The sequence below is a fragment of the Ictidomys tridecemlineatus genome, chromosome 12, assembly GCF_052094955.1.
Source record: "Ictidomys tridecemlineatus isolate mIctTri1 chromosome 12, mIctTri1.hap1, whole genome shotgun sequence".
Classification (NCBI taxonomy): domain Eukaryota; kingdom Metazoa; phylum Chordata; class Mammalia; order Rodentia; family Sciuridae; genus Ictidomys; species Ictidomys tridecemlineatus.
The window spans coordinates 83,566,612-83,594,019 of NC_135488.1; the positions used below are offsets into that span (position 1 = coordinate 83,566,612).

General features: G+C 47.4%; 1 protein-coding gene across 2 annotated transcripts in view; it reads left to right on the forward strand.

The window, feature by feature from the left end:
* The window catches only part of Kcnk12 (potassium two pore domain channel subfamily K member 12), a 45,375-nt gene extending 38,923 nt beyond the window's left edge, over nucleotides 1-6,452 (forward strand). The window contains exons 2-3 of one of the 2 annotated variants that reach the window (XM_021725829.3): nucleotides 1,451-2,348; nucleotides 5,715-6,452. In XM_021725829.3, the coding sequence (XP_021581504.1) occupies nucleotides 1,451-2,348; nucleotides 5,715-5,757 (941 nt within the window). In that variant the 3' untranslated portion in view covers nucleotides 5,758-6,452. Of the gene's footprint in view, nucleotides 1-1,450 lie in introns of both variants that reach the window. The other variant, XM_005324486.5, reaches the window with a different exon arrangement.
* Nucleotides 6,453-27,408: the final 20,956 nt, after the last annotated feature.

The window sequence follows — 27,408 nt, forward strand, 5'->3', positions numbered from 1 at the left end:
ACCACAGCTAGCTCAGACAGAGCTCAGGTTGCAGGAGCAGATTCGCCTCTCTGTACTGCCCAGGATGTCTGGGGTGAGTGCACAGATGGGCAGCCAGGCCTTCTGTAGAAATCAATTGATAAAGACTCCTTTAAAGCCTGTGATTTGAACAAATGGGTAACTTAATAGTTATATAAGATTTTAAAGCAATAAGCAGCTGCCCAGGTACAAGTCAGACCTCCCAGGACCAATCCTAGACACACAATCAGCAGCTGGGCCCAGATCTTCATCCTTGGCCACAGGGTGTGTTTTAGTCAGCTTTTTCACTGCCATGACTAAAGGATCTGACCAGAACGATTTTAGAGGAGGAAAAATTTATCTGGGGGCTCACGGTTTCAGAGGTCTTAGTCCTTAGAAGACCTGTTCTATTCCTTGGGGCTTGAGGAGAAAGCTGAACATCATGGTGGAAGAGTATGGCTGAGGGAAACAGCTCACATGAGATCAGGAAGCAGAGAGAGAGACTCCACTTACCAGATACAAATATATACCCCAAAGCCATGTCCCAATTCCCACCTCCTCCAGCCATACCCTATTACCATTCAGTTAATCCCTATCAGGGGATTAAATCACTGATAGGTTAAGCTCTCACAACCCAATCATTGCTTATCTGAACCTTCTTGCAATGTCACACACATTAAGCTTTTGGGAGACACAACTGAACCATAACAGTGCACAAGGGTGATTGATAATGATCCTTGTAAGAATAGAAGCTGACCCCCCATGGCAGAGTCATGCTGGCACTCTGAAGGCTGTGGGTGGACTCACTTTCCCATGATCCTTTTGTCTGCTTCATAAATCCTGTTTCAGAGACCATAAACTGTAGCCACCTGAGTACAGTCTACCTTGTTCCAGAGTGAGCAATCCCAATGACAGTGAAGGTTGCATGGAATTCTAACAAGGCTGTCTACTCAGGTATGCTAAAGTTTCATTAAAAAAAAAAAATCAGTTTTGAGGGGCTGGGGTTGTGGTTCAGTAGTAGAGTGTTCACCTAGCACTTATAAAGCACTGGATTCAATCCTCAGCACCACATAAAAATGAAATAAAGATATTGTGTCCACCTACAACTAAAAAATAAATATATATTTTTAAATCAGTTTGGCGGGTGGGAAAACAGGTGTCACTTGTTGGCTTTTGGGCATGTCAGTGATTTGCACCTGAGCAGTGGTTTCTGGTTTGTGTGTCCTGAGGACTGGGTCCTTCCTAATGATCCTGCTCCACCATGTTCATTTATAGTTTGGGGGTTGCCAACATGAGGAACCCGATCTAGTATCAATCTCCAAGGGAGACAAAAGTACACACCTAAGTGGAGCCACTCACAATAGCTGCCCACTCAGCACCTGCATTCACCTGCCACACACCCACACCTGGTAGGGTCCACCTGCCCTTGCTGACCCGCGCTGTGTCTCCACAGGTTTCGGCATGACCACCCCTGCCACAGTGGGTGGGAAGGCCTTCCTCATCGCCTATGGGCTGTTTGGCTGCGCAGGGACCATCCTTTTCTTCAACCTCTTTCTGGAACGCATCATCTCGCTGCTGGCCTTCATCATGCGCACGTGCCGGGAGCGCCAGCTGCGCCGCAGCGGCCTGCTGCCCGCCACCTTCCGCCGAGGCTCTGCGCTCTCGGAGGCCGACAGCCTGGCGGGCTGGAAGCCCTCGGTGTACCACGTGCTGCTCATCCTGGGCCTGTTCGCCGTGCTGCTGTCGTGCTGCGCCTCAGCCATGTACACCAGCGTGGAGGGATGGGACTACGTGGACTCGCTCTACTTCTGCTTCGTCACCTTCAGCACCATCGGCTTCGGGGACCTGGTGAGCAGCCAGCACGCCGCCTACCGGAACCAGGGGCTCTACCGCCTGGGCAACTTCCTCTTCATTCTCCTCGGCGTGTGCTGCATCTACTCCCTCTTCAACGTCATCTCCATCCTCATCAAGCAGGTGCTCAACTGGATGCTGCGCAAGCTGAGCTGCCGCTGCTGTGCGCACTGCTGCCCCGCGACCGGCGCGCCCCTGGCCCGGCGCAACGCCATCACACCGGGCTCGCGGCTGCGTCGCCGCCTGGCCGCGCTCGGCGCAGACCCCGCGGCCCGCGACAGCGACACCGAAGGCCGCCGCCTGTCGGGCGAGCTCATCTCCATGCGCGACCTCACGGCCTCCAACAAAGTGTCGCTGGCGCTGCTGCAGAAGCAGCTGTCGGAGACGGCCAACGGCTACCCGCGCAGCGTTTGCGTCAACACGCGCCAGAACGGCTTCTCGGGCGGCGTGGGCGCGCTGGGCATCATGAACAACCGGCTGGCAGAGACCAGTTCCTCCAGGTAGACCACCCGCCTGCCTGCCAACGCCGTGGACCCTCCCCAGGCTGCGGGGCCACCGGGCGTGATTGGCTTCACTTCTCTCAGAGCTGGCGCTTTCTTAATCTTTATCCAATAAAATGAAACCAAAAAAAAATTATTTTTTAAAAAAGAAATACTATTTGGCCAGGCCTGATGTTATCAAGGACAGGTTTTGGAGGAGCCTGTGTCCCTTGTGAGTCCCCTCTTGGAGAACCGTGGCCCCCAACAGATTTTTCTCCAGAGAGAGAAAACAATGACACCCCAGACCCCCATTCAGTGCACACTGCAGCAAGGAGAATGCCATTCTCGGGGTCTGCTGACTGGCACTAAACCTTTCCCCATGCACATAAGCAGCTGGCAACCCCAAAGCATATGGTGCAGCTTTTCATGGCTCTGAATTACCTCCTCAGCATTTAGAATCCTGGCCCAGCCTAGCAGCTTCCTTCTGGTCGTCAGAAGTGATATAGTCACAGTTTTGACAGGTGGGGGTGGGGAGAGCCATATGTTGCCTCCCCATGTATATATATAGAACAGCCACTACACACGGAGAATGGTGTAGTATTATGCAATGAGATGAAACATAGCACCAACTTGCAGACTGTGGCATTTCCCCCAGATTTGGAAATTGCAAATGGTAAGGGGCTTAGCTGGCCTTTCTCAGCCTGGAGTGAGTCCACTTAGCACAACACACCGGGCAGCTACTTCTAATGGTGGAAAGCCCAGGGTGGCCCGCAGGAGCCGGGCTCTCAGACTGCAGGAGCCCTGCTCTGCTTCAGCTGGCTCATCTCTGAGGCACATGTTAAGTCCCCCAACCCTCCTTTCATTCACAAGCTTCATCCACATATAGGAATGCTCTTCTTCATTATTAACCAGGAATATTTGATTCTTCTCAGACAAGATTTTTTGTTATTGTTGTCATTTTCTTCTTCTTTTTTTAACTACTGTTGACAGTTTGACATTTTACCATTATTAGAGAGCCTGTTGGTGCAGAGCATGGCCCCCTAGTATCCCTCCTCCTCCCAAGTTAGGGCTCTGCCAGCTACTCCCTTGGGGACCCAGGGCCTGTGTCACCATAAACCCAAAGTAGCCTTCCTGCAAATGTCAGAGCATTTGGCTTCAGTGCTCATAAGGTATTTGGGGTCAGCAGTAGCAGAGTTCCATTCTAAATCCTATGTGCCCCTCAAATCAGTTTTTGTTTTTGTTTTCTCATGCACAGTTTGCATCAAAGGTGGAGAAAGACAGGAGGAAGGGAGCTGGGGGAACCTATGGATTAGAGTAATTTTTGGATTAAAATTATGGTCTGGATGATCCTCAAGCTGAGGGACAGATTCTCCCAGAAGAGCCCCCTCTATATTCAGGCTTCATTGAAAAGTTGGTGGCTTGAGGCTATATACTATTTCTGTTGGGAAGTCTTAGAAAAGTACCACTTCACCACCAGCTGCAGGGATGCTATGACATCTCCCTCCCTGGCAACTGTGTCTAGAGCACACACAGGAACAGACTCTTACACACTCATACCTACACCCAAATATGCACACCTGCACACTCATGTACACACAGCATTAAGAATCATGTTGAATATCAAACTCCTCTCTCCCCTTCAGGTTTATGGCAAGAAGGAAAAAAATTAGCTGAGATCTCAGGCACTCTCCAGTTACTTTGGGTAATTCTTAACTTGGGTTGGGGTTGGTTTTTAAACATAGGACTTCATCTGAGATGAAGCCAGTGAGGCAGGGCTGACCAGGAGGGGAGTCAGTCTTGCTAAATCCTGAGAGGTAAGCTCCTCCAAGAGTTCAGCTTCTGGGATCCACCATGATTGTCAGTCAGGTCAGCCCTGTGAACACCCATCTGAATGCTGGCTGTATTCACACAAAAGGGACTGCATGCGCTCAGAGAGACACATGTCTAGTGTGACTTGGAAATAAAGTGCCAGGTTCATCTCTTTTAAAGAAGGAACCATTAAAAGGCATCCAATTAGAGATGTCACCTAGGCAACGGGAAATAACTTGGAGATCTGAGCTATCCAGGGGAGGAAGTAAAGATCCCCAGGGTAGAGGCATCTGGACATAAGAACTCAGTTACAGGCAAAATAGCAGCCTACCTAGGGCCATGGAGCCCTGGGCAACAGCACAGAGGGGCAAAGGCCCAGCTACCAAGTTTCCATCCCACCAACAGGTGCACAGCAATGATGGAATCCTGTCCCCCTGGGAGGGACGGCTCTGCCTCCAGAGAAGAGAAATACAAAACATTCCTTGGCAGTTTCCTCTGTCAATAGTGCTTCCTAGAGTCAATCCTAAGTTGCTTATGCTCCAGCCTTAGATGTTTTCTCTTCCTTCCCTATGTTTTTGCTTTGGAGGGAGGCAGTTGGGCCCAACTGAGCAAATTTGTAAAGGAGCCATAAGCCTCCCAACTTCCCAGAGAAACATTAATCCTCCAAGTATGGTGGTAGCTCAGGATCCAGGACCACATGCGCATTTTCCCCCAAGTCCCCATCCCTCTACCCCAGTCTCAGTGACACTGGAGGGTATAGCACATCATTGTCCTTCCCCTTAGACCAAAAGGCTTAGGGCTGTTGCCTTCAAAAGCTGGGCCAGAGGACTGGGTGGGACATTCTACTAACCCACCCCTAAAAGATGTTTGGTTAATATCCTGCTTGAGGGCCTAAAATGAGAAGCAGGGATGGGATGGGGTCTTCACATAATTTCAGGAACAATGACATTGATAGGGATCCCTTTCCTTCATGCAGTTTCTTTCCAACTTTGGGCTAAGAAGGGTTCGATTCTGTCAGATGCCAAGGGCTCTCTAGATTGACCCACAGCTGGTAGCTCACTTCAACCTGCAACTTGCACAGGCTCTGGGAGCTGTTCCTAACCTCAGGCCCACACTCACCCATCTCAGGCTGAACTATGGGGCTCCATCAAGGCAGCCTGACTCCAAGAAGCCCTTGCCATTTTAGCTGTGGCCAAGAAGGGTCTTGGTGCTGGGCCCTCTCAGAGACAGGTTAAGAAGCCACTGTGGTGCACCTGCTTGCTAATGCTGGGTGACAGATTCCTTCATTCTGTTGAGTGAAGCCGGAGGCCCAGGCCTGGTGAAGGAGTCCTAAGGCTCAGGGAGTCTCAACCCTCAGCCTGTGGAAAAGGTCAGACAGCCCTGGGACAGGTGTACCTGCACACACATCAGCCTTACAAAGAGCTATTAGCCCTTCTCTGCAAGGAAAAATCAGTCTGGGCTGCTTTAAGAAGAAAGATGGTTCATGTTTGATTCTCTAGAGGTCTGCTAGGACCTGGGAAGCCCCTCTCTGCCTTGGCGGAGCTTTATGTACCATGTGCATGTGTTTGTTTTACACAGAAGCCAGCACCCAAAATCAAGCCACGTCCTGAGCAGCAGCTGACCCGGGGGCCTCTGTCCCTCAAGCCTTCTAGCAGAGTCCTCTTCCTGCAGGCTCTGGGGTGAGGAGTGGCTGAGCCTTCACGGGAAACGGAGGCAGAAGACAGTCCACAGAGGCCACCGAGGAGCTGTGGGCCATGCAGTTTCATCTTACTGTAACCTTTTACACTCTCAAAAATAAAAAGCACAATTCTACATCACCGCCTGGAAAGCACATCCAGACTGCAGCTGAGGGCACTTCTGCGGGGCTCTGTTTGCTACAGCAGTTGAATAACCCTGGCCTTGGTGATTCCTAAAGCTCCTCCTATGGGGTGGGAGGGACTAATGAAGCCATTCCTGACTCCCAGCAGGTTCAGCAGCGGGGGACTTGGAGCCTGGACTCCTGGAGGAGCTCTGTCACCCTCGGGCACCCCAGGGTGTGACATCACTCTGTGATATCTTTCATGCAACGCAGAGCAAAGCCAGCCTCATCACGTGCATTGAGAAGCCATGAGGGGTCTGGACTCGCCTGGCCCCCTCCCTTTCCTCCCAGAGGAAGCTGCCCCTGCTTTACAACTCATTTTCTATGCTACTCGGTCTCTCAGGAGGGGGGTGGAGCATGCAGGGCTTCTTCAACAACACGTTTCTTTTTCTAAGCGGCACTTCAAGAGAGGACTTGAAGGGTGTTTAAATTAACGATGAATAAAATGCAGCCTGCCACCCCTGTGAGCTGTTTGCTTTCTGCCTGTCAGAACCGCCTGCCTCCCCATCTTCCTGTTCACACCTCCTCTCTGGAGGTCCCTGGAGATATGTGGCAACCCCACAGGGGACTTACTCTGCAAAACAGTGACTCCATTTGAGCCTGTGCATCAACCAGGCCAGAGTGGCCTGAGCCTGGGTGGGGGACCGTGGCCCTGCTCTTCAACCCAACTGCCCACTGCACACTTGCCCTTGATTCTCCAAATGAAGCTTTGAAAGAGGCCAGGCCCAACCTTGGAGATTCTGGAGATTTCGATATCATGGGAAAGCACTGGGAACTTTTACAGAAGTTGCCCAGGTAATTCTAATGGGCAGCCAGGGTCTTGAACCTGCACCATCACACTCACATCATAGGGAGGTGGGCAGGGTGCCCGCTGAGAAATGAGGAGGCCTGGCATCACCACTCAGCTCCTCCATTTCCCCATCTCTGATATGAGTTAATGATACCCTCCCCTGACCTCCCAGAAGTAAGCAGAGCTGGGGACTCTAGAAAGTGTAATTTGTTGCACCATTGCAAGGTGTCACCATAATTAAAGGCATTTCATGAGGATAACGGGACCAGGTAGCCCCTCTTGCTTCTTCAGGGGAAACTGCTCCTTCCAGGTAATTGCTCTGCCCAGGTGCTTTTGTGAACTTCCTTTCAGTACCACCTTAGTCACCGCCATAATTGTGCCAAGTCTGCAAAGGCTTCCTTCTGCCTCCACATCCCCCTCCCGCACCATCCTTTTCCTTCCAGGTGTCCTAGAGACAGTATTAAGTCACATACATTGAAGGCCCCTCCTATTACAATCTATGAACTCACTCTCCAGTCCTCTCCCAACCTGCTGGCCAAAGCCACCAAATATACCTCCTCTGTCTAGAGCAGGGGCCTTCCTGATATCATGTGATAGAATGGAACAAGAATTTTCATAAAACCACACTGTATAATATACGGTATCATTTTCCATTTGAGTTTTTGTTTTGTTTTAGTGCTAGACAAAGCTACTAAGTTGATTTCATGATCCACCTATGAACCTCATCCAGTACTTGAAAGAACACTTTGCCAACGGAGTTTTTGGAGAGAGGGCTTCCAATTGCCCCGCTTCCAGCCAAGACCCAAGAGCTAGGTTCCGACAGTGAAGGGCGCTGGGTCCAGCTCACCCAGCAGCTCTCCTCCCTGTTGGGGTCTCCACTATGGCCCAAGCATGTGATGGATGCATGAAGATGTCAGAGGGTCCTCACCTTCCTTTCCATTCTAACGCCTGTGATTCCTGTGACATTTCAACATCCACTGGGCAACTGGGAAATATCTGGATGCCAACCCTCTCCCTTCTATAATCAGTTACCTTCCTGTTTTCTGCATAGGGAGATAAGAAAAGGGAACTGCTGGGCACAGTGACACACACCTGCATCCCCAGTGGCTTGGGAGCCTGAGACAAGAGGATCACAAATTCAAAGCCAGCCTCAGCAAAAGTGAGGCACTAAGCAACTCAGTGAGACCCTGTCTCTAAATAAAATACAAAATAGAGCTGGAATGTGGCTCAGAGGTTAAGTGCCCCTGAGTTCAATCCCTGGTACCAAAATCGAAAAAGAAAAGGGAACTTGTATTTACCAAGCCAGGTCTTTGAACAAGAGACTTGCCTATTTATTTCATTATAAAATAAATACATAAATACACAGCCCTAGGAAATTGATACTTTTCCTCTATTTTTTTCCTGGATCAGAAATGTTAAGTGCCTTGTCCAGTTTGGGGCCAGGCACCACTGAGTTAGGGGTCAGAAAGACAAAGGTGGGAAGGACAGTACTATTCCTGCATTCCAGGTTCAAGGTACCCTACAAGAGACAGAGTGCTGTGTACCGTGGGGAGGATTCCATGGCCATGGGCCAGCCTGAGTTGCTGGGGCACAGCAAGGGGACACAGCCACCCTAAGCCTGCAGGCAGCAAAGGTTCTGGGAAGCAGGCTGCCCAAGCTGAACCTGAGAGGAAACCACAGGGAGCTTGCTTATGAGAAGCAGGAGGGTTGCCTGCAGAAGGAGCAGTGTATGAAGGGGGCTGGTCTTGGAACTGTGTAGGACTGGACCTGCAGAATAAGGAGATGACAAGGACCAGACCATGAAGGGCCTTGTAAATCAAAGTATTTTTGCTTAATATTGAGGATATTGAGAAGATGGTACAAGGTTTTGAAGGATGTCTCTGCTATAGAAGAATGGCTGGGGCCACAGGGCTGGGAAATAAGGGAATGGAGGGGTGTCGAGGGCAGTGAGAATGGGGACATGTGGACAGGTTTGAGAGACACCTAAAAGAGCAGGTCAACGGAATCAATACTTTGCCTGGATGTGGGCAAAAGACTGAGAATCAAGATGACTGCAAGTTTCAAACTAAGCAACTGTGTGGTCAATGGGGCTGCCACAGCCTGAGAACCCAGGAGGAAGAACAGGCTTAGACAGGAGAGACAGGAGCGCAAGGAGAGAGAGGTTTGGTTTAATGGGCCTATGAGGTATGCCAGAGGAGGTTTCCATTAAGCAATTGGCCATAGGAGTCTAGAGCTGAGAGCAATGATCTGGGTTGGACAAACATTCCAGAAGTTCTCAGCTTCAAGATGGTAAATGAAATCACTCAGATCGTGAGTAGAAAGAGACAAAAAGAGGATCATAACCAACACTTCATTGACATGCAGAAGAATAGGCAAAACAAACTAAGAAAGAAAGGTCGGAGATGTAGGAGCAAAGTCAAGTGTATGGATGCCACAGAGCCCAGGGAAGGCAGGGTTTTGAGAAGGAATAAATGCCAAGTACCACTGAAAGATTTAGTAAAACAGGCTGAAAAATGCCTCCTGGGCTTAGTGGTGAGGAGGATCTCAGTGGCCTCAGTAAGAGCAGGTGCAGGTGCCTGTGAGCTCCTTTGTAGTGGGGCCGCCATGTCTAATTTTCATGGGTCACACCTTAGAATACAGATGGGTGGTGTTAACAGATTCTAAACAACACTGTCTTCAAAAAGTAAAAGTTTATTTCTCTAAGAGTTCAAGCATAATCTATCCAGTATGGAGGCTCCATAACATCAGCTCCCAGCCTCTCCTACCTAATTCCCTCACTATACTCAATGGTGTTTCTGGTTTTCATGGTCAAAGATGATCACTATCAACATCCACATTTCCAAGAAAGGAAAGGGAAAGGGAAGAGGATGAGCTCATCCCTTCCTTTCAAGACCTGGCACTGAAATTATACACATCACTTTTTCTCCATTGCCATTGGCCAGAACTTTCCCATATGACCTAATATAGTTGCAAAGAGAGCTGAAAAATGTAGTTTTCCTTCAAGGTAGCCATGAACAAAGTAAGGGTGAGAATCAGCTCATGTTCAGGCCACTGAAGGGACAACAGGCAGTATAGTGGTACCTCAGAGAACCCACAATGAGGCTGGCATCATAGTTGCCTGATGCTGATAGAGTGATTCAGATCCTGGCTGGAAACAAGAAATGAGTCCCTACCTCTTCCCCGACTTCCACTTGCAAACTTATTTGGAAGGAAACTGGCAAAGAAATTATGGGAAGTGGAGTTTGCAGACTTCTAGCCTGAACAGTACAGAGCAGAGCTCAGAGACAGTAGGTATAACAGCACCAACATCCTACTAGGGCAACTTAGCCACCATCTCAAGTTCACAGAAAGGGTTTTCTTACTGTAAGAACTGTAGTCTGGGCAAAGAAAGTTACATTGCTAGTCCTTTGTTTGGTTGGATGGTTTGGGGTTTTGTTTTTTGAGACAAATCCTGGGCTCAAGCTATTCTCTTGCCTCAAGCCTCCCAAGCAGCTGGGACTACAGTGTGTCACCATTTTTTAGAATTTCTACTCCATTTTGAGGGAAATGTTCACAGAATCACTAAAGAAAATCTTAACCAGGAAACACCAGACACCCCCTTGGCTCTGCCTCTCCAACTAACCACAAGCAATTATTTTCCATATAAGCAAAATGAATCTGACCTTTGGGCTCTGTCACTCTGAGGTTCTGAAGGGAAAGGAAGGAGTGGAGGCAAATGTAAGAGTCCACAGGGATTTCCACCAAGAACCACATTTAGCAATCATCTGCCAACTGTGTAACCCAGTTTGGCAGGTGAACTGCATTGAGCCACCTGGATGCAGGATGGAAGGAAATGTCCTCCATTGAGGGTGGGCCATCTTCCTGCCGAAGATGTATTTTCAACACACATACCCTGCTCCATGAGGTATTGCAAGCCCAGTTCTTGTTTTCACTAGTTTCTGTTTCCTGGGAGACCAGTAAAGTTCTGTTCTCTAGAGTTGTGCTGCCTACTAAGGTAGCCACTAGCTACCCACAGTTATTTAAATTATTTTGCAACTCTTTGGCTGCACTAACGATTTTTAAAGTGCTCAATAGCCACCTGTGGCTAACAGCCACCATATTGGACAGCACAAACAGAATATTTCTGTCCTCACACACACGATTATATTAAAAGCCTAGTTCCAGTGGCTGGGGTTGTAGCTCTGGTAGAATGCTTGCCTAGCACAGATGAGGCCCTAGGTTCAATCCTCAGTACCACATAAAAAGCAAATAAATAAAATAAAGGTTAAATTTAAAAAAAAAAATCCTAGTTCCAGGAATTGTAGGATACAAAATCAAAACTTCAGGGACTGCTTCCTTTGGTTCAGACATTCATTGTGCAATGCAGTGGCAGAGGGGACAAACAAGGGAGCATTTGCTTGACTCAGCAGGTGGAGTTAAAGAAGGATCAGCAAGGTGAAGTTCATGGGGTAGCACCAGCCAGTGCAAGCAGGGACCTCTTCCCAGAGAATTTCAAGGTCGGATGCAGGTGCCTTCAGTCTGCAACCTTGCCAACTCCCTGGTGGATGGGAAGGGGGAATCTCTGTCCTCCATCTTTGGAGGGGGGTGTGTTTCGAGGACCTGTGAGCATCCTTTCCAAAGCCCATGAGGACTCCTGAAGGTCCTTGTACAAATACATTTCAGTTCTGCCTGCCAGAACCTGTCACATAAATAAATGCACTTCCCACAGGGAGATGAGTAAAACGGGGTTATGTTAATCCATCCCCTAAAGAAGACATGTGAAAAAAACGTGTCAACTACTGGAAGTCATAAAATTAGAAATGAGGAGGGTTACGCTTTGTATGTTTCTTTTTTCGGGGGTTGTTTGTTTGCTTGGTTAACAGAAACTTTTCTCCACAATGATTTAAACTAGAAATCCTAGAGGAGGGAGACACTGTGGTTTTCAGTTATACTACATTCCAAATGACTGATAACAGAATCCTTGCAGAGAACTATTTATCACATGACCAAAAATTAGTAAGGTTGGGCGTGGCAATGCACGCCTATAATGCCAGTGACTCCGGAGGCTGAAACAGGAGGATCACAAGCTCCCCTGGACACCACTTCTGAGAGACAGGCCTGCAGCCAGGGTGGGGAACAGGCTTTGGAACCAGGGTTCTGTGAAAGTCACACCGAGGACCCATCTCCAGAAGCACATCCACATTACAGGTCCCCAAACTCCGGCATCTCCTGGCACCCTAGAGCTGTTCCTTCCGATGGTGACATCAGCTTGAAGCCAGGCCTTGAGACAGAGTGTGTGGACAGCCCCTCTTCTCTCGCCTCCTCTGAGGCCTGCTCACACAAATGACACCTGCTCTCAGCTTCTATGCTCTGGAATAAACAGAGCGGATATTGTCTGCAACCCCTCAGAGAGACCAGTCTGGGGGACGAGGGAGTGGAGAAGGGCCATGGTAGACAGGGCCAGCTGGTAGTGGCCTTGTTGTAGGGACAAACGAGGCAAGGCACCAAAGATAGCAGGAAACAGTTTTATTTGGCTGCAGCCAGGTTCAGAGGGCACAGCTTTTGCCATAATCAATCAAACCCCTGAACCCCGAGTTCAGGGAGTTTCAGAATTTTATACCCAGCATGTAAGGGGAGGGGCTCAGAAGTTCACAGTCTGCAGAAGTTCACATAAAAGCAGCTTTTTCTTTCATTGTTCTGGGCAAATTAACTCTTCAAAGACAACACCTGAGAAGGGGGGAGCTTCTTCTCCCCTTTCTATCTTCCCCCTGCCAGCTGTTACCATGGAGCCCCATTTGTAACTTATCTTAAAAATTTAGACATCTCTGGGAAGCCCAGCTCAAGGCCAGAGGCCTTGTTTGCTCATTTCTTCAAAGTACTCTACTGGATACGTTTGTGAAAAGCTATTAAGGGGGTGTCCAGCACCTGGAGTGATGGTATCTTCCCGTCCAGCGGCCAAGTAAAACAGGGTGACATGAAAATAGGAAGATTATCTACATTGGACTCTTTTGCAGAGACTCTTTTGCTGACAGTCCTAAAATCAGCCATGGGGAAGAGGGCTTTTCTGTGGAGAAAGGGGGTGCCACTTCAGCCTGGAACCCAGCACAATGTTCTAGGACAGGGCTGCTGAGAGTTCCACTATACCTATTCTAAGACTCCTCTTGCAGCAAGCAGGGGATGGGCACTTGAGTCACACAGGCCTTGGGGAAGCCAACTTTTTGGTCCCTGCCACTGACCCCAAGTCACGGCTGAACCTGCTTCACTTTAATCCTGTAGTCACATGTGTCCTGAGCCAATGCCTCTGAGTAAACGACATCACAGAAATCAACTTTTTGGTGTCTGTTTGGTACTCAGTTGACTTTTAGAGTATAGTAGGCATTTTTGTTCACACTGACCTAGATGAAGGTCCCACTGGGCAAATTCTTAACCTGCCTAAATAGAAATGTTGAAATAGAAAAACAACAGGCTGCATTGGTACGAGTCTTAACTGAAGTGATGTTTATAAAGTGCCAGACAGTATTTAACTCAGACATACCAAGTATCACCTCCCTTCTTCCCTTCTCTCATCAGCCCACAATTTAGCTTTGCCCAGCCCAACCTGACTCCCCAGCATCCTTCATCCATGCATCTGTCCACCCACCCATCCATCCATCCATCCACTCATCCATTCATCCATCTACCCATTTGTATATTTTTATTGCATCATTTATTGAGCACAAACCGCTGCAATTTGTCCACAGACGTAGATATGGGACAATATAATCTAGAAGCAAAAAGTAAATATCCAAACCTGGATATAAATAACTTGGCAGGAAGTGAAAATTGTCATAAGAGATGTGCAGAGGCTGCATTGGGAGACTTCAAGCTCCAATCAAAGGCAAGTGCCAGGATTTCATTTTATTTGAGAAATCCTTTCTCTTTCTAATGAAGACCACCAGGACATTTTTTTTCCTTTTCACACAGGAAGATGCCTCCAATTCTAATTATCGTAATCTGGGCAATGGCTTCGTCTTGTTTCTCATTTTACTGTATTCAGCACTAAGTTGCTCCACTGAGGGCAATGTACACAGCCTAGATTTCTTCCAAGATTTTAATTGGACCTTCCACGAGGGATTTTGAAACCCACAAAATGATCTAAATGAGATGATGGGTCCATTAGAGATGCCCTTTTTAGGGCCTGACATTCCCTGCACGACAGTGAGCAGGTCGGCCCTAGGGTAAGGGCTGTGCAGCGTCAGCAGTAACTTCTACCCCTTATGACCTCTCCCTGTCTCCTGAGTCCTGCCCTCACTTGAGGTCAACTCCAGGAAAAATAAGGGAAAAAATGTCTCCCACGAATGTTCTGGATTACAAGCATAGTTCACAGCTGATGCAGGAGAAAAAGAAACCGCACACATTCCATTGGCACAGGGAGAACAAAGGCCCACTGACATGCAGAGTGAAACCTTCCCCCTGCCCCATCCTCCACAGCTGCCATGCACCCCCTACTGGGAGAATTTTCTGTGTGTGTATGTGAGGTGCTCGGTTTTGAACCCATGGTAGGCAAGCACTCTACTGCTGAGCTATACCCTTGACCCATGAAGGGGGAAGTTGGACCTTAAGATTCCTGCAAAGACATTACTAAGAAAGTGCTGCCAGTTGAGCTGTTCAGTGTGGTGTATTTAGAGGCAAAGGGCCCAGCCCTGCTGCTCACGAGGTGGTGAGTGTGGGTAAGGGCCCTCTGGGCATCTTCCCTCACGTGGCTGTTGGTGGGGAAATCATCGGCCTTGCCCAGGTAACCAGCTCGAGTGCTAGAGCCACGGTGATGGTGACAATGCCCTCTCCATGAGCCACTCACAAGAGGCAGGACATACAGTGAGAAGCCAGTCCTGCCTCCCATTAGCTCGATGACCTTGGTCACATAATGTTCTGAGCCTCTGTGTTTTTACCTGTGTAACATTACAGGTAAAGCCAGCTATCGGCAGCGTTCCTGACACACACTAGTCTCAAAAGTGTTAGTTCCCTTCCCCTAGACATCTGCCAGGACCCCTCTGCAGAGTCCCCTGGGGTTACAGACAGGAGGTGGAGGGTCTGTCTGCATGTATGGTGTCCACCTCGTCTGATGCCCTGGTCCGATTCCCACTGAAAACCCAATCTAGGCTCAGCAGCTTCTGGCTCCTGGAGAATGATTTACCAAAACCCTTCCTCATTGTGCTATCCCACCAGCAGCAAATTCATGATCCAATTCATGCTTTCATTGCAAGCCATTAAACTCATACTGTAACTCTGGTCTTTAGTGACCTCAGGGATTTTTATTTATTTATTTATTTAGGTACTGGGAATTGAATCAGAGGTGGTTTACCACTGACTCTCATCCCCAGCTCTTTGTATATATTTTTTAAATTTTGAGCCAGGGTCTTGTTTGAGCTACTTAGAGCCTTGCCAAAATACTGAGGCTGGCCTCAGACTTGTGATCCTCCTACCTCAACCTCCTTGCTGGGAATACAGGCGTGTTCCACTATGTGCAGCAGAACTCAGGGATTTTAGCTCTTTATGCTTCAGTGCAAAGATTTCATCTTCCTTCCAGGGTTTTGCTAGCTCCCAAGGTATCTCTGGGTGATATAAAGAAGGTGCTCCAAGCAGCCCAAGCTCCCCACTAGGACCCAGTGCAGGGAGGATGGGATATGGCTCCACTTGCCAGTGGCTCCCCTCATGTCCAGGATGCTATTTGGGACTGGCATCTGAAATGGGAGCAGTCTTTTGGGATTGAGCCCTTAACCCCTATGTGATCTCAGTTGACTCCAGACAGTATCAGAATTAGATGGAAATGTTGGATACCAAGCTGGTGTCGGAGAATCAGAGACCAGCTAACACAAAAGGGCACTGGTTGGCCTTATGAATCAGAAGTCCAGAAGTGGAGCTGGCCTCAGAAACCCTAAGAATCCCATTACCGTGATCAGCTCACTTTTGCTTCATTTCCACCTTTCCCCAGCATCTCTAGCTCTCCTCCCTCTGTGTGTTGACCTCATTCTTATTTCCTGCTGATGGTTTCCTTGGGATGGTTACATGATATGTGGGGTGTGGGGACATGTCTATAAACAGTCCCAGAAACATCCAAGTCAAACCAGGGTGGAGGAAGAAGAGCATCTCCCTCCTGAATCTACATATAAACTCTGATGTCACAGCTTGGACCACTGGCCACCTCTGTGGCCAGTACAACAGAACCTGTGACTAACAGCCCCTTCAGAACTGCCAAGTGTCCCAAATCCCTACCCCTGAGCCTCAGAGGAAAGGTTGGCTTTGAGGCCTGTGCCAGCCAGTTAAGGACAAATAGGGGTCTCTGTCATATAAAGAGGAACAAGAGACAGAGGTGGAATGAGTTCAAGCAGGTCTGAGCCAGAGTATCATTAAGAGAACCCTCACGGTCTACTGAGAAAAATCTCAAGTGGTAATGGCCTCAAAAAGCTGCTGGAGATGATGGTGGGGCCTCTGTCAGCAAAATTCTAGGAAGGAAGGAATTTGGCCAGTGACTGCCTGGGTAAGTCCTGAACTGCATTTCTCCCCTGCAGCGGCTGTCATTGAAGTGTCATTGAAACACAGATTCTCTTCCAAAGGGAGGACCAACCGTACTTATAGCACTGCCCTTTGGAAATATGACACAACTCTTTGAAAAAAGAAACCACTTTTCTTCCAGCTCATTTATTTTCCAGCTTGTCAGTTCTCACACCAAGGAAAAATGGAGAGAGTGGGGGAGAGAAAAGGACCCTGTTAATAAGGATTATGGTCTTCCAAAGAAAGTCTATAAACAAGGTGCACACTCGGTAATTACCACTTAGATCCCAGGCTGAAAATCATTATTTCCAATGAAGTTAATCAACTCCAAGAGCAGGGGAGGAGAGATACCGTTTCTGAACACATAAAAATTTATTATCCTTTTCTATTTTACTTAATGACCCTGTGATCAGACTCTGTGTGGAAATTGGTGGAAGGTGGCTCCTTTAGCAGAAGGAGGGGCCGGAGGATTAGGAGCTATCTTCCTCCCTTCTTCCCTTCTTTCTGCACTGAGGACAAAAGCCAGAGGCACTACATCCTCAGTTCTTTTTTTTTTTTACTTTTTAATTTGAGACAGGCTTTTGCAAAGTTGCCGCGGCAGGTCTCTTTAGCTTACTGAGGCTGTCCTCAAACTTGCAATCCCCCTGCCTCAGCCTCCTGAGTTGCTGGGATTATAGTGCCACAGCACTCAACTAAACTGCTCCTTTTTTTTTTTTTTTTTTTTGGTAAGGAAAGAAGCAAATGAAGGAAATAGAGAGGAGAGGAGAGGCTGTGTTAGGTAGGAGTTCAGGGACACCAAGATGGCGGAGGCAGAGTATAAGAAGGATACAGCAGGAGGACGAAACAGGGAGACAAGTTGTGTCCCCTTAGCCCACTCCGCTCTACCTTGCAGATTGCTACTTCCACCTCTGTTATGCTCAAATTCGGGACCCCCAAAAGACCACCAGAGACCAAGATCGATGTAAACAGCAAAGAGGTGTTTATTGCGAGCTAGCTCGGTCCTCCACACGCACACACAGCAACTGGTGATGCTGAAAGGCTCCCAAGCCCAGAGTTTGCAGCAGTTTTATACATTCTTTGAGAAGGCAGGGACCCCCACATACATCATAGCATCTCTTAGCAAATCATCACACACCGCAGGAAAATCATAAAACAACTCTAAAACATTCACTGGCGGGAACAAGTTGGGTAGGGGTGATTGGTTACTACAAGAGGGGAATTCATTTGAACTGATTGGTTTAAGCCAAGAGGGGTGTACGTGCTGAACTACATGGTTTCCCAACACCATAAACTACTGGGAGGGTCATCTGGCATCCCAGGTATTTCCCTGTCTCATGCTGATTGATGGTTGCTAGGGGGTTGCTATGGGTCCCCACCTAGCTTGACTGAGTCAGGGACACCTAGCACAGCAGATCTCTCCTGTTATTTGTAGATAAACAACTTAGCAGGGTGGAAATGTGCCTAGGAGTGCTCTGTGAATCTTTCCAAGGACAAAGGTCATGTCCCTTCCTTGGACAGGCTTTGCTCTGAAGTAGAGGCTGGTTTTTCACCTCCACCTTCAAAAAAATCCATCCTTTGCCTGTTACTTGTGTGAACTGCTCAATTCTTTGTTTGGGACTCCCTGGCAGTAACAAGGGCTCAACAGTAACAAGTTTATTTGGGACAAACCTGCAGGGAGGTGCCCAGAGGAGCCTGAGACCATCCTCCACTTACAGTTTGAGGTAGATATGGAGGATTAAGGGAGGGGAATTAAGTCCTTGCTAGGGGCTTTTCAGGGAAGGGTCTGGGTGGTGTCACCTGCATAAGGAACTGGGTGTTTTTAGTCCCAGATAACCATTTCCTTTCTTATGATGCATCTGGGGTTTCTTTGCCTGATGGTGGAGTATTGTCTGGGGTTTAGGTCAGGTTGAGTCAGAATGACCTTGAGGTGACTCTAGTTCTAAAATGGAGGATATGCTTCAAAATGGCGTTGCCTATGTCAAGTTTTACCTAACATTTTAAAAACAATTTTATTGAGCTATAATTTATATACCACGTAGTTTTCCCATTTAAAGCATACACTTCAGTGATTCCCAGTGTATTTAGAGAGTTTTATATAATTTTAGTACATTTCTATCATGCCCCAAGGAAACCTGTACCCCACAGCAGTCACTCCACATTTCCTTATTCCTTCTCCCCAGATCTAGGTGTGGGTTTGGGGTTTTTCTTTTTTGCCATGCTGGGGATGGGACCCAGGGCCTCAGGAGTGTTAGGCAAATAAATGCTGTACTGATGAAACTACAGGGACCCTGTTAAGGCAAATGACACACACGTCTCGGCCTCCAGTGCCGATGGGATTACACACTAGGATTACAAATGTGCTCCATCACACCTGGCAAATATCTTTTTTAAGTTTTTTTTTTTTTTTTTTTTTGCTAATGCTGGGCATTGAACCCAGGGCCTTGTGCATTCGAGGCAAATACCGTACCAACTGAGCTACATCTCCAGCTGCTGGCGGAAGCCAGCTTCTGAGTTATGTAGGCCTCCTTTAGGGTGGGACAGGAATACGAATAGGGAATTCCTGGTGTAAGGGGGGTCCAGCAGATCATCGGAGGGAGAGACCACACAAGAGACTTACTCCATGCAATTGGCAAAAGGGGATTTATTGGGGATCCATTCCAGCGCGCTGGGACTCTGTGCCCACTCAAGAAGGGAGAGCAGCCCAGAGCCCAGAGCCAAGGTCAAGCAGAGCTTAAGTACACTTTTTGGAGAGGGCGGTGGGCTTTGCATACATCAGAACAAATCATCATGAGGCACGGGGAAATTGAACAACAACTCTGAGACGTGATTGGCAAATTCATTGGCGGGAACAGCTCGGGCAGGGGTGATTGGTCATTCCTAAGCGGGGTACACATTCAAACTGATTGGTTCGGGCCCTGTGACAACTGCACAGGGCCCTAGGCTAAATGGCTAGTAGGGTGTTGTCTTAACTATCTCAGGAATCTGGGTGTAACAGAGGAACTCAATAATACCTAATCTTTTACATTTTAATTCAAGCCTTCCAGTTTAGAAACTTTACCCGTTCACTGGGGCTTAATGTATTGGCTTTGGGTGACCCATTAGGGTGAAGGGTCAAGTGGCTCTGGCTGAGGCCTGGGATTTTAAATGACAAAAGCTTGGGGGAAATGTCCTTGGACTTGATGAAGAACAAGACCCTTCAGAATTAAGGGAAGAACACCTCTCAGGGGAAATTAGACAGCTAAGCCAGCTCTCAGACTTACAGGTTTAGCGGCCATACTAGAAAATTAGAAGTTAAAAGATGAATTGCCCTTCACGGAGATGGGAGTGGGAAAACAGACCGGGAGAAAGGAAGCTGGGCAAGAGAGTTCAGCTTCTGAGACCCTGTGGTCAGCAGAAATGTCAGCTAACGGCAGACAGAGCAGGGTTTGCTCTACCCCCAAAATAATATTAGAAACTTTCCCAAGATGATAAGGGGAATCTGGAGAGGGGCAAATGCATCTACCCACAGTTACCTGGTTACTGGTTATCACAGTGTAGCTGCACCCCCCTCCACAGAAAACCTTAATTAAGCTTCTCCAGAAACCTTCACCATAATTGAGAAAAGTCTCTACAAAAGGATTCCATGTAGTTAAATTTCCTATTTCCTGTTGCTCCATCTTACACTGGCCTGGAAGGGATCAGCACTCCAGGTGCTGAACATCCCTTTCCTAGTCGGTCACAAACATGTATGGACTATCTAGTGTAAGTAACAACAAACACAATAGTTTGTAGAAGTGTTTGCGAATGCAAAGTGTGATAAGAAAGGCAGATCCTTTAACAAGGCCACCGGCCTAGAGCCTGAGCTACACAGAGATGTTTACATTTCAAAGAGAAGAGAAGAAGTTACTAATTGGGCTCCTGGGTAACAGCTGGCCGGGGGAGGGAAGAAAGGGCCCCAGAAGCCCTCCTCTTCTCAGGGTGCTGTCCTTGAAGGGTTCACTTGTCCAAAACAGTAAAAGAAAAAGCTGCTTTTATGTGAACTTCTGCAGACTGTGAAGTTCTGAGCCCCTCCCCTTACATAAAGTTTTGAAACTGAACTCAGGGTTGGGGGATTGATTGTGAAAGGGTAAAGTTTCTAAGCTGGAAAGCTTGAATGTAAAAGATTAGGTATTATTAAATTCCTCTGTTACACCCAGATTCCTGAGATAGTTAAAACAATGCCCTACTGGCCATTTAGCCTAGGGCCCTGTGCAGTTCGTCACAGGGCCCGAACCAATCAGTTTGAATGTGTAACCCGCTTAGGAATGACCAATCACCCCCGCCCGACCTGTTCCCGCCAATGAATGTGCCAATCACGTCTCAGAGTTGTTGTTCAATTTCCCCGTGCCTCATGATGATTTGTTCTGATGTATGCAAAGCCCACCGCCCACCGCCCTCTCCAGAAAGTGTACTTAAGCTCTGCTTGACCTTTGCTCTGGGCTCTGGGCTGCTCTCCCTTCTTGAGTGGGCACAGAGTCCCAGCGCGCTGGAATGGATCCTCAATAAATATCCCCTTTTGCCAATTGCATGGAGTCAGTCTCTTGGGTGGTCTCTCCCTCCGACGTTTCGCCAGACCCTTACAATTGATTACAGCGAAAGCTGTGCCCTTTGAACCTGGCTGCAGCCAAATAAACCTGCTTTCTGTTTCCCATCTGGTGTCCTGCCTGGTTTTTCCCTACACACCTGTTCAGGGAAGTCCCACCTCAAATGTGATGACAGCTAGGCATGGTGGTACATGCCTGTAATCCCTGCAGCTCGGGAGACTGAGACAGGAGGATCGCAAGTTCAAAGCCAGCCCTGCAAAAGCGAGTCACTAAGCAACTCAGTGAGACCCTGTCTCCATCAGGCTGGAGATGTTGCTTAGTGGTCGAGTGCCCCTGAGTTCAATCCCCCGTACTCCATAAATAAATATATAAATAAATAAAGACATTTTTTAAAAAATGTGGGGCTGAGGTTGTGGTTCACAGGTAGAGCGCTCACCTGGCATGTGTGGGGCGCTGGGTTTGATCCTCAGCACCACATAAAAATGAAATGAAAGTATTGTGCCCACCTACAACTAAACTTTGTTCCTGGAGAGCTGGGGTACTGATCTCCAGCCCAGGGCTTTCAGGGGAGACAGTCCTGGCCAGCTCCAGTGCACACAAATACAAGCTCATTTTAATTTGATTTAAAATTGGAGTCAGTGGTCTCATCGTGATTCAACATCATCTGTTTTAACTTGTACTCATCCCTCCTCAGGACCTGTCCATGTTTAAACTCCTATTAGCCAATCTTGCAAGCTACCTGAGTCATACTCAATGCTGAAGGGCCCAAATTACTTTCTTATTCCCCCTAAGTCTGTGATTACCTGATTACTATAGGCTTGGAAGTGTTACTTTATTCCAACCATCTTGCCTTCTCTTCCTACAGTAATCAGGTAATCACAGATTGTTCACTAGCTCCTCCCCTGTTCCCCTCTGCTTGGAATTCATTAGGTCTTTTTTTAAAAATATTTTTTAAAGTATTTTTTGAACTCAAGGGCACTCGACCACTGAACCACATCCCCAGCCCCATTTGGTATTTAGAGACAGGGTCTCACTGAGTTGCTTAGGGCCTTGCTAAATTGCTGAAGCTGGCCTTGAACTCGAGATCTTCCTGCCTCAGCCTTCCAAACTGCTGGGATTACAGGCATGAACCACCCTGCCTAACTCATTACGTCTTTTTTTCCCTCCGTGTTTGTACTAGGGACTGACCCCAGGGATGCTCTACCATTGAGCTATACCCCAGCCCTTTTTATTTTTTGAGGCAGTCTGGCTATATTGCCCAGTCTGGCCTTGAGCTTTCCATTTTCCTGCCTGAGTCTTCTGAATAGCTGGGATTATAGGTGTGTGCCACCAATCCCCTCCCCTACCCCACCCCACCCCCAGCTCCTAGTCTGATTCTTGTGAAGTGGTCACCAAGAAGGCCTCAGGGAAAACACTTAGAATGTTTCTAAGCCTCAATGGACCAGGGCTGCTAATGAAGCCAGATTTAAAGATAGGCAGTTAGTGTAGTTAGGTAAATCAGGTCTAATATAAATATGAATAAAATAAAGAATGGAGGCCATTATAGAGAATGGAGTCCAGGAAAGCAAAGCAGCACTTGGGGAAACTGAATGTCCCCAAGTCCTCTGAACCCATCCTAAGGAAATATTAATGAAGCAGCTCTCATAAGACAAGGAGGTGCTAATCAAAAGCTGCCCCAGGCCCCTCCTGCCCTTGTTACTCCTCCAGCCCACCTATCTCCCACCTTTTGGACCTTCCCACCAGCATTCTATCACTGAAAGATAAAGGGAAACAAAGAAAAGGAGTGTGAGAAAGCTGAAAGAAGACCTTAGCTATAAAAAAGGGAAGACATCACCCTTTTGGGTCCCCTTCTTCCTCCAGGGAGAAGTCTTTTCTGCTGTCCTTTAATAAAGCTTCTACTTTCCACTCTACACCTGCCTCGTCGCCCTTCTCTGGCGTTGCATTTCAGCATTCGGGGAAGCAAGGACTCGTTACCGGTAAACATCGGTAACACTAGGATCACAGCTAATTACAACAAATGGAGCAGCAAAGTGCTCCATTGCTGATTTTCTAATATAACCTGAAATATTAATACTTAGAGGAGGACAGAGGTGGGAGACCACCTTGGGGTGGCTATTTGGATGCTGACACAGACTGCAGCTGGAGCTTCTTTTCATTGTGAATGAAATAAGTCATTTCACAGAATCGTGAACTATTAGAGAACATCCGAGGGTACAAAACTAGTCATCTTCAACCAGATTCAGGTCTAAAGCTGTCAGATCAGGCGAGGCGGGCGGCGACCAAAGGAGGCAGATTTAAAAAGGGCTGCTTTATTGAGATATCACTCTGAAAGGGTAAAGTTTCTAAGCTGCAAAGCCTGAGTTAAAAAGTAAAGGACTAGGTATTGTAAAGTTTCTGAACTGCACACAGAACCTGAAATTCCTGTAGCTGTTAGGACAATACCCGGAACTGCCCAGTAAATATTCCCCCTGACCCTCTGGTTGTTTAATAACCTAGAACCCTGTGTAGCCTGGCACGTAGGCATTCAAGGCCCAAACCAATCAGTTTAAATGTGTAACCTGCTTAGGAGTGACCAATCACCCCCGCCCGACCTGTTCCCGACAATGAATGTGCTAATCACGTCTCAGAGTTGTTGTTCAATTTTCCCGAGCCTCATGCTGATTTGTTCCCATGTATGCAAAGCCCCTGCCCTCCCCAAAAAGTGTACTTAAGCACTGCTTGACCTTTGCTCTGGGCTCTGGGCTGCTCTCCCTTCTTGGGTGAGCACGGAGGCCCAGCACGCTGGAATGGATCCTCAATAAATCCCTTTCTGCAATTGCATGAGTCAGTCTCTTGGTGGTCTCTTCCTCCGACGTTTCGCCGAACCCTTACAACTCCTGGGTGAAACTTGATCAGGCCCACAGAGGGCACAGGAGAAGGGTCTGAGGAGAAACCATGTTGGAGCTTGACCAGACTGGACTTTTATGGGGCTTCCAGCAGGAATGGAAGGGCTTGGGACAGGAAAAGGTGTTCTTAGGGTCCCTTGTCCCGTTGAAGTTGGTCAGGGGAGTTGGCTGAACTCCAGGATTGGCCAGGGGGTCCTGCTGATTGACAGGCGTTTCCACTGGGCGCCTGATTGATGTTCTTTTCCCATGCAGGCTTCTTTGTTCTAAGTCGCTGCCACCGACCTAACAGAAGCCACTGTTTTTAGGTTGGGAATCTCACCTTAATTCCACTATTTATATCTTGCACCTTCCTGGCCTTACAAGTGAAGCCAGATTTAAAATTAGGTAGTCAGTGTAGTTAGGTAAACAGGGTCTAATATCATATCGAGTGAAATCTAAAATGGAGGCCATGCTGATAATGATTCCGGGAAATGCAGGACAACTCATGGAATGGAAAGGCCCTAGGCCAAAGTCCACCCCAAAGGAATGTTAATGGAACCCAGGAAACAGTCCCCAACAGATTGGGAGATAGCCCATCCCAAAGAAGTGTTAATGAAGTCCTTCCTGCCCAGATTACTTGTTTGGCCCACCTGTGTCCCAACCCTTCCCCCTTACATTCCATCACCAGAACTATAAAAAGGGGAGACAATTGCACTTCCACGGATTCTACCTCTTGGGTCCCCTTCTTCCTCCGGGAGAAGTCTTTTCTGCTGTCCTTTAATAAACTTTTAATTTCTACTCTGACCTTGCCTCAGCGTGCTCACTGGTGTTATTCCTCAACATTGGGGAAGCAAGGACTCATCACTGGTCAACAGCGGTAACACAAGTATGGCATTTGAGAACTCTAATCATCCGCTTCCCTTAAATTACAGAAAAGGGGGAAAAAACACAACAACAAAAACAGGAAGAGAAGTAACCAATTTACAAGTCATACAGCTAAATGGTGAATCAAGGATTCATCCCAAGGCAAACAGTTTTCTTAATAAACCACAATGCCGCTGGGTGATGGGTGCGGTGGCGCACGCCTGTAATCCCAGCAGCTCAGGAGGCTGAGGCAGGAGGATCAAAGTTCAAAGTCAGCCTCAACAAAAGAGAGGTGCTAATCAACTCAGTGAGACCCTGTCTCTAAATAAAATACAAATCTGAATTCAAACCCCGTACCAAAAAATAAAAATAAAAAAAATAAAAATAAAAAACCCCACAGTGGCGCTCGCTTCAATTCCCAGTGTGTCCAGACCACAGTGGCTCACTGTGTTGGTTGGCTTTGCATCTCTGTGATCAAAAGACAATTTAAGAGAAGGGAAAGTTTATTTGGGCTCAGTTTCAGAGATTCAGTCCACGGTCAGCCAATTCCATTGCTCTGGGTCCAAGGAGAGGCAAAATTTCATGGCAGAAGTTAACAGTGACCCACTTTATGCTTTGAATACAGCCCTTGCTGCTCTGCCACTGCTACTGATTCTTAAAATGGACGATTCTTTCTCTTCCTCTCTCCCTGGTCCTCCCTGATCTTCTTCTCCCTAATCTCAGGGGACACAGGATTACCTTTCTTTCCCAAGTAGGCAGAGTTATCAGTCCCTGAGTACACACCCACCATAGGAAGTAATCCAGACTTTGGGGATGGTACCCAAAGATCTCAGAAAGGACTATCTCCCAAATTAACAAGTGAATTACAACAGAGAACACAGAGAACGGAGCCTTTGAATCACCTCCTTAAAAGTCCCCTGTTCCTGCTGACAGGCAGAATCACAGCCTTTGGGACAGGAGTCCTCCCTCTGTGTTTCTCCTTTACTAGCAAAGCAATAAACCTTCTTTTTTTCCTTTTACTCAAAACATTGTCCTCCTTATTGGATTGCCTGGAGGGGCAAAGACCAAGCTTTTGGGAACCGAGGGTGTGGTGGAAGGAAGCTGCTCAGTTTATGGTAGCCAAGAGGGGTGGGAAGGGGAGGGGAGATGAGAGTTACCACCCAGTCAGTCCATTCAAATTAGGATGGGCTGATTAGGTCACAGCTCTCAAAATGCAATCACTTCACCTCTGAACATTTCTGCATTAACAGAGGAGCTTTTGGGGGACACCGACCGCATATCCAACCCAGAACACTTGGTCATCCAAAATTTACTCAGTAAGCGCATATTCAAAGCAGAGTAATAAAAAGAATCACCAGGGTTATTCCTTACAGTTTGGGGAGCATTCTTGGTGTATAATAGAACATACAGATCTTCTGGTACACACCTGTGAGGATGGCCTTGGGCCTGAGCTTAAGCAACTCCATTTTAAAAACTCCAATGAAACCTGAAGAGGCGTCTAACAGAGCCCTCCAGTATGGCCCTCAGGCACAAACAAGTCACTTCCCCCCTGCCCCTATAAACTCCAAGTGAAGCCTCTTGCAGGATGTCCTTGCCCCATTACAGGGAAAGACAAAAAAGATCTGGGTGGGGACCACCAGACCTAATGTTTAACCCCAGGGTAAATGATGTCACTAGAAATCCAGTGGCAGCTGATAAGGATTGAAAGGGGGGGAGGGAGTGTCAAAAGCCTCCACATTTAGTACAAATAATAGAGCAAATGAACAGACATTCAGCCAGCCAATATTGATGTACACAAGCTGGAGAGCCTATGAGGATCTGGACTGACATCCTAATACTTTTCATCATTTGTTGATCCTCTGCATCTTCCTCACCGCTCTCAAACTCTACAGCCACATCTTGACCCTGGTGAGAGCCACAACTCCACCCCGGGAGAAGCCTGCCTTGGTTCCAGACCTGATCACCGTGGTCTGAGTGTACATCTGCTGGACTTCAAGCCTAAGGCTTGGGACTTTTGATTGACACCTGAATTTAACACGCAGAGGGAATGTCTGTCATGAGCCTGTCATGATTATATTTGCAATGCTTAGAATTAATCTAGAATTGTTTACTGTGAATTAATTAATCTAGAATTGCCCTATAGAGTGAAATTATATTGAGTGCTTTGAGTGAATACAGCATTGAAAAGGGCAGAAGCACGTGGACATTCTTTATTTCTCCCCCTGGACTGCATAAGTCGCACCTTTTGCCCATCACAATCACAACACCTCTGTTTTTCTTAATTCCAGTTGCATTGCCTACATCACTCATTTTGACATTTATTATTTAGAAAGATGAGATCACACATGTGCATCTCAGATTCCCAACCATATTTAAGTTTTTAAATTAAAAAAAAAAATGTACGTTCTGGAGACAGGGTGCTGAGGTACAAATCTCAACTTTGTCACTTACTGGCTGTGTGACCTGGGTACATGACTGACCTTCTGAACCTAGATTTCATCTATACAATGTAAATAATAACTACTAGTCAAGCCGAAATTAACTTTTCATGCCTTTGTGAGGAGATGGCTCCCAATCTTAAGAGGGAATTGGCTGCGTTTATCATTTAAGATATCTCCATTCAAGATCATTCATAAAATTTATCTAACAATTAAGTGTCAAAAAATTTCAGGAAATAGGGGCTGGGATTGTGGCTCAGTGGAAGAGCAATTGCTTTGCACATATGAGGCACCGGGTTGGATCCTCAGCACCACATAAAATAAGTAAGTAAAACAAATGTATTGTGTCCAAGTTCAACCAAAAAAATTTTTTTAATTCCAGGAAA